The following is an 11,552-nucleotide window of genomic DNA, read 5'->3' as shown; positions in this document are numbered from 1 at the left end:
GATTCCCACGGGTTTGGACGAAATACTTTTTGAGTTTCCTAACGTTATATTTTCGCAGCAGAGTTTTCCAGTGCTATGGGATATCGTAGACATTTTTACACCTATGTCATGTTCTCAGTTGATCCGCTCTCAGTGATTAGCTTATACAATATATATATATATATATATATATATATATATATATATATATATATATATATATATATATATATATATATATATATATATACAATCCTAGGGTTCTATATACATATAGTACGCTTCCCAATAGAATCTACATTTATGGTAAAGAGTACATTGTTGTTTTAATTTTAGCCTTTTACGTTTGACTGTAAATATAGCTTAGGTTAAGTTAGGTTAGGTTAGGTTATGTTACGTTGCTGTGGATGCACGCATAGGTCCTTAATAATACACCAAATACCGCTCGCATCGGTAAAGGGTTTGTGACGCTCAGAGCATAGTTGGCTTTTAGAGCACATGAATGCATTGCTTAAAGGACAGACATTTTCTGAGGCTTGGAGAACATCAAGGTTGGTGCTGCTTCCCAAAACTGGGGTGCAGTATTGCCCCATATGCTTCCTCCCATGCATCGAAAAGTTGTGCGAGCGGATATTGCGAGGACAAAACGACGACGATTGAGAAATCAGAAGGCCTATCCCCGAGACAGTTCGGATTTTTCAAGTGGAAGGACACAATTGACGCTATATTGAGTGTATTCCAAGCATTGCACAACATTGGGGATGAACAGCGGTGGTCAGCTAAGTGATGTTAGAAAGACATTAAACACTCTGCAGTGGAAAGAGGTGATGCGGTCATTGAAGAAGAGGGAGTGTCCTAGCTATCCGATAAATGTAATGGCAGAATATCTTTTCGGGAGGATCATGGTTGAGAAGGGCACGCTCGTTGACGTAACGGCTGAAGTCTCTTTAATGTGGCATATGACGGAGTCACGGACTGCGAATATGGAGAAGGTATAACTTTTGCCTTTGCCGACGAGCCGGATCTCCGATTTCGGGTAAGGCAAAAAAGCAACATCGAAGGACTGGATGACAGATTACGGACTGGAACTCGCGGCAGAGAAGATCGAAGCCATCATTCTGAAGGGTAAACGAAAAAGACAAGAGATGGAACTCTAATGTACAGGGATACGGCTGACATTAAAGAAATGCGTTAGATACTTGGCAGTGTGATGCTCAACATTGATGGACTCAAATACGAAAGGATGAGGGCCCTACATGGTGTTGTGTAGTCAGTAAGGTGCCTTTACGCGGCACCATTCTGGAGTGGGGTGGTAGAGATACCATCCTACACGGGGCTTATGATACCAGTGGACCGAACGAGTCTGTTGCGAGTACAGGACTGTATCTGCGGAAGACTTGTGGACTAACACTGGTTGCGTTCCTCTACCTTCTTCCTTAACGTAATCATATTTTCCCATATTTCTGATTTTTCTTTACATTGATCTCTTAATTTTACCTTTTTCTTATTTATGTAGAAGGTCTCGATTAACTACTTAGTAGAATGATTGATCTATATGTTTTATCATTCGTCTTCTGCCATTATCAAACTTTAAACGTCGCGTATAATTCTTACACGTATTCGACTTTGTCTTTTAACTTTTGTTAGTAACTACATTTTGTTAGTTTTCTATATCTTTCTATAATTTTTCTACTGTTTCGTTTCTTTGCTCTTTTTTCTCATATAAAATTTAGAGGTTGCAGATTTTATTCAAATAAAAATCTGATTGAGATGATAGCCTTTTGAAAAATTTTGTTACTAACTTAAAATATAATTTCTGACAATATTGTCAGTTCCGTCTTTAAGAAATTGACAAGTATATAAGCACCTTGGTGACAATTTCAAAATATATTAGTATCTAGGTGTTGATTTTAACTGTGAAACTGAATCAATCCGTACTTTTTTTCATTTTTTTGCCAAAATTGAAACATATCACAAGTTCATGCCCTAACTTTTGCATTGGAATTTCCATTACAACAATATTTTAGTATTTTTTTGTCTTTAAGTGTTTTTCAGAATATTATTATCATGCATTCTTACTGTATGTTCCATTAGACATTGTAGCGTCATAAAAAAACGTCACATGTTTGTAATTTTTTTTTAATAATTATTTTATTTCAATTGTTTTTTATTTTATTCGTTTATTAATTTGTCTCTTTAATTTTACTATTTTTATTCTAAAAATAGTTGGCGCTCAACCCTTGGATCAAATTTATATTTACTAAATAGTCTGTCATCTATAAGATAGAACATTTGTAAATTTCTATGCATTATTTCAGTCGACAAAGTATATCTGTCAGTTGGCAACTCTGCTCTGGCATGTCTCTTCAATTCTGTAGAGGTGAATTATATTTTTTTATATTGTCTTTTGCTTATTTAAGCTGGATCTTCGATTGAAAATTCATTTACATATTAAATCTTTCTCCGGGGTGGGTACTTACTTTTCTAGTTGATTTTTTGAACATTTTCAATCTGGTTTTTTATGTTTTAACTTCTTTTTTATACATATCTAACCACCAACCCATGTGCTTCCTTTCAAACCATATGCATTTAGTATCTTTAATATAATTTAACTAATTTGTTTAATAATAACATTTTCATTTTATCCTTGCTAGTTTGCTATTTGATATATAATTTTAATTATATTATATTTAATTATAATTATTTTCAATTTTCATATGACAAGAAAATATTTTAAAACATATGCAGTTGGTAACACAAGGTTTATTATTTTAGTTTTTTTGGCCTAGTTTTATTTTTTTTCACTTTTTTGGTGAAAACTTCCCAAACCACATGGTCGACCATTGAAAATATAATACCATGGTAAGTGACTGCTGCTATGGGAATTCAACATATCCCTGGAGTTTAATATCAATATCAACAAGTGGAACTAGCAACTATATTCTGCAATTGTCTAACTACTTGAAGACACTATCACAAGCCATAAGTATCATTTAAAAATCTTCTTTTTGCCAAGCTGTAGGCTTTGATTTTAATTTAATAATAAAATTTATTTATATTTTTTATGTACAATCAATACGATTAGTTAATATCTTAGTTTATTTGTCCCAGCAAAGTCATTTTTCAGATTTAATTCTAAGATAAGACCTTCTCACATCTGAAATACTGAGCTAGACGACGACGACTAACAATTGGCTCACAAAGAAAGTTGTCAGTTTTATTATTCTACATTGGCTCGCAACCTTCGGAGGTAGTTATGTTGTTACCCATTGGCTCCTACTGTTTTTAATAGGCCATTTGATGGTGACCGATTGGCCCCCAACACCTAAAACCTAGACCTCCAGGTCGATACACGATGTCGTTCACTTTTTGTTTGCCTATATGAATAAGGGAGAGGCTGGAACAGTGGTTAGTCAAGTACAGTGGACACTTTTAAATATTTTGTTGTTGTTTGATAGATACAGACGCGGCATCTAGTACAAACGCTAACAATTTTAGTCACAGTAGTCGCTTACTACGCTTCACCCCTGCACCATCGTTTCCAGAACCATTTTGTATACGAACCTGTTGAGAGGTGTGTTGTGTAGAAGTAGCAGGTAAGTTTAAACATCTTTTCAATCAATAATAATATACATATTAAATGTTCTGTATGTTTTGTGGAATACAGCATAGTATTTAAAACTTGCAGGTGATGCAAATTATGACCTATCTTCAAAGTAGTAGATTTTAGTTTATGCCTCCTAAACAATGAGCTTTTGGTACAGTGATCACACACTTATGCAGGAAGAGTAGCCACTGCTTTTGACAAAAAAAAGTGGTGGCCACTGTTCCTACATACGTTTGTAAAAAGCAGTGGTCATTGTTCTTTCTGCAAAAAATGTCAAAAATAATTTTATTTCAGATAGTAATATGCCACAGAAAATACTAAAAAATCCCAGTATGAATAATAAAATCCCATAAACTACAGATGAAAATATGAGAAAAGCGATTTATGATGTTTGGGAAGGTGGATTATCACAAAAGGCTGCTGCTTTAAAATACGACATTCCACTAATTACTATCTGAATGGGAGTAAGCAACAATTAAAGGTTAAAGTAGGTTAATTGACGTTTCAATTTCCACTTCGAAGCAAAAATTGAAACATCAATAAACATACTTTAACCTTTAATTGTGGATTATTCCCATTTAAATAGTAATTAATTTAACATGCCACAAGAAAGTAGCTTCAGAACAATATTACGACATTCCACCGAGATATTTTAAAAAGTGCAATGAAAATAAAAATAATATAGATTGGATTTCAGATGTTCTTGAGGGAGCTCCAAGATTGACGCCAAATTATGGTATTAATAAAATTTTTTCTTTAAAAGAGGAAAAAGAACTGAGTAATTATTTACAGACGATGACCAAGCTTTATCATGGTCTCAATCCGAAAGGTGCAAGACAACTAGCTTATGATTTGGCAATTACTAACAGGAAAAAAATACCAACTTCATGGGAAGAAAACAAGATGGCAGGCAAGTTTTGGTTTACAAGTTTTATGAAATGAATTTCAAAATTATCATTACGATTAGCAGAAGCAACTTCACTAGGTAGGGCAATAGGGTTTAATCGACCAGTCGTTTCAAATTTTTTTAGTAATCTTAAGAAGATTTATGGAAAATATGCATTAACACCTAGTCAGGTATACAATGTTGACGAAACGGCACTAACAACTGTGCAAGATACAGGAAAAGTAATAGCCAAAAAGGGACAGAAACAAGTAGGCCATATAGTTTCAAATTAAAGAGGCACTTTAATAACCTTGTGCAATGCAATAAACACTATAGGTAATTCGATTCCGCCGTTTTTAGTGTTCACTAGGAAATTTTTTAAAGATATGGTTAAAAACGCACCTTCAGGCTCTCAGGGGTGTGCTGCACCATCTGGATGGATGACAGTAGAATTATTTGAACAGTGGATGATAAATTTTGTCAAACATACTAATCCTACAAAGGAATCTCCCAATTTACTAATCATGGACAACCATGAGAGCCATATTTCTTTAGCATCTATTAAATTTGCAAAAGAGAATAATATAAACTTGTTAACTTTGCCGCCACATACTAGTCATCGCCTTCAGCCACTAGATAAAGCTGTATTTGGTCCTCTGAAGAAATATTACTCACATGGTTGTCAAAATTGGTTATTGAAAAATCCTGGTAAGAGGATAACAATTTACGACATAGCAGAGATTTTGAGCGACGCTTATCCACTTGCTTTCTGTCCCAAAAATGTGGTATCAGCTTTTAAAGCTACTGGGGTGTTTCTATTCAATGATAACATTTTTAATGACGATGATTTCATGGCTTCAACCGTAACAGACATGCCAAACATATATTAAGAAGAACAACAACCAAATAATTCAAATGTTAGCGATATACCACAAATGGACATTTAGTTCCCTCAACTTGTCCAGATAAAATACCAGAAACATCCATTGGAAATAACATTTCAAAGAAAACTGTTTCTTATCAAGCGATGGCAACTTCTAAGCACACACCCGAAAATCGATTTATTTCCCCTGTATTACTGCAACCATACCCTAACGCTACCTTACTGTAATTAAAAAAACAAAGGAAAAAGAAGACTACTGAAATTTTAACTGACAAACCAATTTATAAAAGAATAGAAGCGAAAATATCAGAAAGAATATCAAGGCAAAGTAGAGTAAAGAGAGCTAAGACAACTGTTAAAAGAAAAATTGATAGTTCAAACAAGTCGAATAGAAGTAATGCAAAGAAAAATGAAAGCATACCCAGTGATGACACTAACAGTGACATTGAATTGTCTGATGTTGTGGATTCCGACGACGTTAGTCTATTTTCAGAAGTAGTTGAAATTTCTGACGAAGACATATCTTTACGAATGATGGAAGTGAATTCATTTGTTCTCGTGAGGTTTCAAACAAAGAAACCTTCAAAATTGTATGTTGCACAAGTTACAGAAGTTTTTTCTTCTGGTCAAGAATACAATGTAAATATTCTAAGGCGTCACGGAAGGTGTTATAAATTCTGCCACAATTACAAAAGAAGATGTTGAACTCATTTTAACACAACCAAAAAGTGCTGGAGCAACACAACGAACAGCAAATTTGTTTACTTTTAAAGCGGATTTATCATCTTATAATATTTGTTAAAGATTAATATTACTTTTCTTTTTTTATGAATATAATAATTAAAAATTTAAGAATGGCAAGTAATGATCACTGTACCTTACGTTTGTGGCCACTGTACCATCTAGTTTGGTACAGTGTCCACATTTTTTGAAAAAACAAAATTAGTTACTCCTGCATGAGCTGTATTTTTTGGGGATTACAGAGTACATTTTTAATTTACCAAGTGCTTTGACGTTTTTAGTTGATACTCATTAATATATTATGATTTATATTAAAGTTATCTTGAATTTACTCTAAAGGTGGCCACTGTACTACTGAAATTTTGCAAGATGTCTCTTCAAGTAACCATTCGTTCATCATTCAAGGAAAAGAAACACAAATTTAACGATGTTTATAAACTTTAAAAGTATATTATTGATATACTAATAACGATATAACTGATTTATCATTTGGTATATATAGCATGTATAAAAATAGTTTAGCAAATCCTCGGTGTTGCTAAGATGTTTTATATAATAAATCGCAGCTAGAAAAATTTAAGTACCGTATAATTATATAAAATACTTTTAAAGCAACACCAAAAGCGATTAAAAGCATTGCTTGCTTTAATATAGCTTTATAATATTTTTTTTCACATAACATACATTGTATTTATGCCAAAAATAAAAAAAAATAAAAGAATAAAGAAAAATTTGATAAAGTTAAAAATAAAAAGCAAATGTCATTAAATATAAGAGGCCAATATTTTTATTGACTAAAAACTATTCGTCAATCTCCTACAAAGGAAGATAACATCCCAAAAGAGGGATACTTTAGACAATTAAAAAATAGCAGAACAAAAATTGCCTGTGACGGATGAAGAGCCTCGATCAATTAAGGTATCTAAAATTTTGTATGTATGAGTAAGAAAAATTCAGAAAAAACACCCAAAACACTTACAAACCGGGTTTTTAGCATACTTCAAGAAATCTCTAACTTCTCAAATTTTTGAAACATGCTGTTTAATGCTATAGAGAGGTAGAAAAAGTTGGGTAAATACAGTAAAAACCCCCAAAAAATAATTGAAAACCTGGTTTTATTAGTAATGGGTAAAATATTGTTTTTCATGCATTTTTTTGAATTTAAATTGGAGACCCATTGGCTCAGACGTATTTGGTTATATCGATCTCGAAAAATATGATTAACCTCAGAAAAATCATTAAAAATCATGTTTCGTTAATCTTAAAGGAGTTTTGCTCAATTTTTGAATGCCTAATGGACTCAAATTATATATAACCTATAAAATAACCTAAATTTCATCTATTTTGAAGTCTATAAAAGAGGATCCCAAAAATCCTTAAAAAACCAATTTTTCAGCCATTTCAAAAAAAAGTTAAATGCTTTTTTGAAAAAAAAAAGACTAGGATCTAACAATGAAAATTTTATAGTGACTGAGTTTTGCGAGTGATAAATTTTATTGATCTCATGAGAATCGTGCAAGGTTTACTTTCTTTACAGCTTTAAACAGATTTCATTTGCGATGAAAAAATTGTTTACGAAGGCTGCACACTTCAACCTTAAAACTTATTTTAATTTCGTCGATATTTAATTTCGTTTAATTGTCGATAGGACACTCCGATCAAAAGATATTGAATATTTATAGATTTTTATATACACTACCGAGCATAAAATTAGGGTCACCCCGTAATTTGAATTTATTTTAGAAATTATTATTCTGTTTTAACTATTTTCGGTTGTAACATAGTTTACTAACGGATTGCTTAAAGAAAACAACGTGTTTGTCGTTTAAAGTTTATTAAAAATAATGGAAATAAAGAATTTTTCTTTGATATACTAAATATTGAAAAGGGAAAATTTTAATTTAATGTGCTTTTTGTTGAAAAAAAGAAATTTTAAGAACTTCAGTAGCGAGTATTCCCTCCTCTGGCAGTGATAACAGCTTGCAAACGACGAGGCATGCTTTGGATCAGATTTTGGATCACATTCTGCGGAAGATTATTCCATTCTGGCAACAATATGTCGCGAAGCTCTTTCGAATTTCTGAGGGCCGGCACATGACTCCGTAAATGTCTCTTCATCTCATCCCAAACATGTTCTATGGGATTGATATCTGGACTGCGAGCAGGCCAAACAAATCGTGTGATTTAAATCTCGTCAAGATACTCAGTAACTATCCTAGCAGTGGGGCCGTGCATTATCATGCATAAATGTTGCGTCGTCTCCAAGAATAACCATAAACGGTAAAACATGGTCTTCCAGAATCTGTGTCAGGTACCTATGCGCTGTCAATGTCCCATTCCCGATAAAGCCTAACTCCGTGCAAGCATCAAACGATATGCCTCCCCATGCCATAACTGACCCTCCACCAAATGGAAGACGCTCAGCAACACATGCTTGAGCATATCTCTCGCCTGGACGTCGCCACACTCTTACACGTTTGTCTGAGCCCGTAAGAAGAATCTCGTTCATCGGAAAACAATACACGACTCCAGTCCTGCATTGTCCAAGCCAGTTACTCTAGTTCGAGAAGATACACCAGCAGCATGAAGTCGTCTCCTAACTGTCCATTCACTTATGTTTACATTTCTCACTTCTTGCAAATGATTTCGAAGATAAACTGCCGTGACCGTTCGGTTTCTCAAAGCACTAGAATCGACAAAGCGGTCATCTCTAGATGTTGTAATCCTGCCTCGACCTGAACCAGGTCTTCGAGTAAGCAGATCGGTCTCTTCGTACCGTTGCCATACTCGTTGCACACTCGAGAGACTTACACCAACGCTTCTCGCAGTTTCGCGCTGACCGTGGCCATCTTCTAACGCCGCCACAACAGAATTTATGCTCATTGCAATACACTGACAGTGATAACAATACACAAACAATTTACAATTGACGTTAAAACCATAGAAACAAAACTGTGCTGATAACGGTTTTTAGGAATTAGGCTAAGGGCCCCTTTTTATCTGAAACGCTTGTCGAAACAACAACGACAACAATTTTTTTTTCAAGAAATCGATTAGTAAACTATGTTACAACCGAAAATAGTTAAAACAGAATAATAATTTCTAAAATAAATTCAAATTACGGGGTGACCATAATTTTATGCTCGGTAGTGTATTTAAAGATCCCTAGGAGGAAGAAAAACGATATCTTTAAATTTTATTTTATTTTGTAGAAAATAAAAATAAAAAATTAGACAACTGACCTAACCGTTCAAAAATCATATTAATTATAAAAATATCGAAAAAAATAATTACGTTGATTAATGAATAACGAAGAAAATAAAGACAAACATTGGATATAGGAGCAGCGATAATAAAGGACATTCGAGTGAGAAATTTCCGACCGATAAGTAAAAACGAATAAGCAGTAAAGCGAATAATAGAAGCACAAAAATAATATCGCAAATTTAATCTATAACAAAAAAATATGGAAGCAGTGTGTAAATATCAATCCGGAATTCAAACCTGATTTGGGAAAGAAAAATAAAAGAAAAGAAATGTATGGATTTTGATACATAAAATATTAAATTAATATAATAAAATTTATGTTTTCTATCTACTTTTACGCTTGCCTAAAGAATTTATTAATTATTTTAGCGCAGCTTAGAAAATGACTAAAATACGAGATATAAAATGATGTCTGGATGGTATTCTGACGTTAAATATAAATAATTATTATTTTTCCAAACACCATATTTAAATAAAATAAAATAATATTAAGAACAGGTGTGTGAGCAATTAAATTGTGAAAGGAACGTGTCAAGTTAGCATTTCCTTAAGAAATATTCCCTATTAAGAAAAATAAAATAAATATGCAGTGTCTTAAACACAAACAATAGTTGATACTTAAGATGGATGTTATTTTATTTAAAAAAGATAAAGTCGCATCCATCCGAAAGGTTATTATAGACATTCCTGTAACATTTGTAACAACATTAAATTAAACATTTGTAACAACAATCAATTGTAAAAATTTGTAAACAATTAAACGTTTGTAACAATTAATTAATTAAATTTAAATTAGTTTTTATTGAAATTTGAGTTAAATTTTGTATAACGTGTTTACAAATTTTTATCGAGTAATGTTTTTAGGTTATTTGGAAAATTATAAGAATGTCTTTGATTTACATATTGTAACATTTTTTCTATAATTAAAATAGTAAATGCTTTTTTAATCCCTTTACCCTTGTTGCTGATACGCCCATGACCGTATCAGCAAATAGATCTGCGGGTGTGCTTCGCTTACCCTTAGCAAATTTTATTGGAACATACCGACTATCACGGAGCATCAAAAGATGCCGAAGTAGAATATTTTATGGTAGAGCTTAGTTGACCTTTTTTTCGGTGCCAGGCGGGTCCTTTTTGATAACTTTGGTAAACAAAGTCGCAAAAACTCTTTACAGTATCTTTCTGAAAGAACCTAATTCAAAACGTTCTATATTTTCTAACGTTCTTCTTTTTTTGGAAGCTTGTTAAATTTGGAGAGGACGAAAGGGACTCTGGGCAGAGTAGTCCTCGAGTAAAGACGCTTGCTTATCTTACCATTCTCTGTGAATTTGTTCTTTAAGTGTGTATACACTTAAATATTTGAAATATCTTAATCTAATACCATATTAGATTAACTATTGTTATAAAATACCTTTATTTTGCTTAACTTGAGTGCTTGATACTAGTAAGTAAAGCAGAATTAGTGAAATAGTGCAGCAGTCATCGAGATTTATTGTAAGTTATAGTAATTATATTACCTTCAATTATCTGGGCGAATAATATTGTAATGATAATTCCAATCCTGGACGAATCTGCGTCAACCATTTCTTCAGCTGTAGTTAAGGTTAATTACCGATTTACCAATTCAATTAGAAGAAAGTTTAATATTTTCATACGAACTTTCAATCAGTTATTAAGAACTTCTCACAAATAATAATTACGAACATTCAATATTCCGTAAGAACAGTTAATAATTAAATTAAAAACAGTGCAAGACAGACAGCTAACTTACAACCAAGTGCAGATTGGTTTAATTTTCATACTATAAGACTCTTGTAATCCTTTTGTATTCTTTTGAATTTAAATTTAATTAATTTTGTTATTTGCTATAGTTGCTATCCATTTTAAATTTACTGTACCCGTTATATCGAGATAAGCCCTTAAACAGCAAAGAGAGATTTCTTTAATCAGCTTTAGTTGAATTTTTCTAAATACTACCAGGCTCTCTTCGCTGATAACTTAATTTGTGCATAATTTTATTATATTGTATCTGTAAAGGTATTATATTTCTTGATCCTAATACTGTTTATTTCCATATTTATACAACCATTTATTAATTGATGGTGCATTTTTTTACTTGTTTACATTCAGCCAACTATTTAATTGTGTTGTTAAATATATTGTTTTGTTTTATCCACGAATTTTATTTC

At 32.5% G+C, this 11,552-nt stretch overlaps 1 protein-coding gene across 1 annotated transcript; it reads left to right on the top strand.

The window, feature by feature from the left end:
• Positions 1-4,858: 4,858 nt before the first annotated feature.
• Positions 4,859-5,362, top strand: LOC140442473 (uncharacterized). The gene has a single exon (XM_072533542.1). It carries the CDS (start codon positions 4,859-4,861, stop codon positions 5,360-5,362), a length of 504 nt encoding a protein of 167 aa, XP_072389643.1.
• Positions 5,363-11,552: the final 6,190 nt, after the last annotated feature.

The sequence above is a fragment of the Diabrotica undecimpunctata genome, chromosome 5, assembly GCF_040954645.1.
Source record: "Diabrotica undecimpunctata isolate CICGRU chromosome 5, icDiaUnde3, whole genome shotgun sequence".
NCBI lineage: Eukaryota > Metazoa > Arthropoda > Insecta > Coleoptera > Chrysomelidae > Diabrotica > Diabrotica undecimpunctata.
The sequence above is the reverse complement of the archived record's forward strand: the minus strand, read 5'-3'. Positions and strand labels throughout refer to the sequence as shown.

What these genes read in the sequence shown, in the direction of transcription:
- LOC140442473 (XM_072533542.1), top strand. Translation starts at nt 4,859, where the DNA reads ATGGTTAAAAACGCACCTTCAGGCTCTCAGGGGTGTGCTGCACCATCT.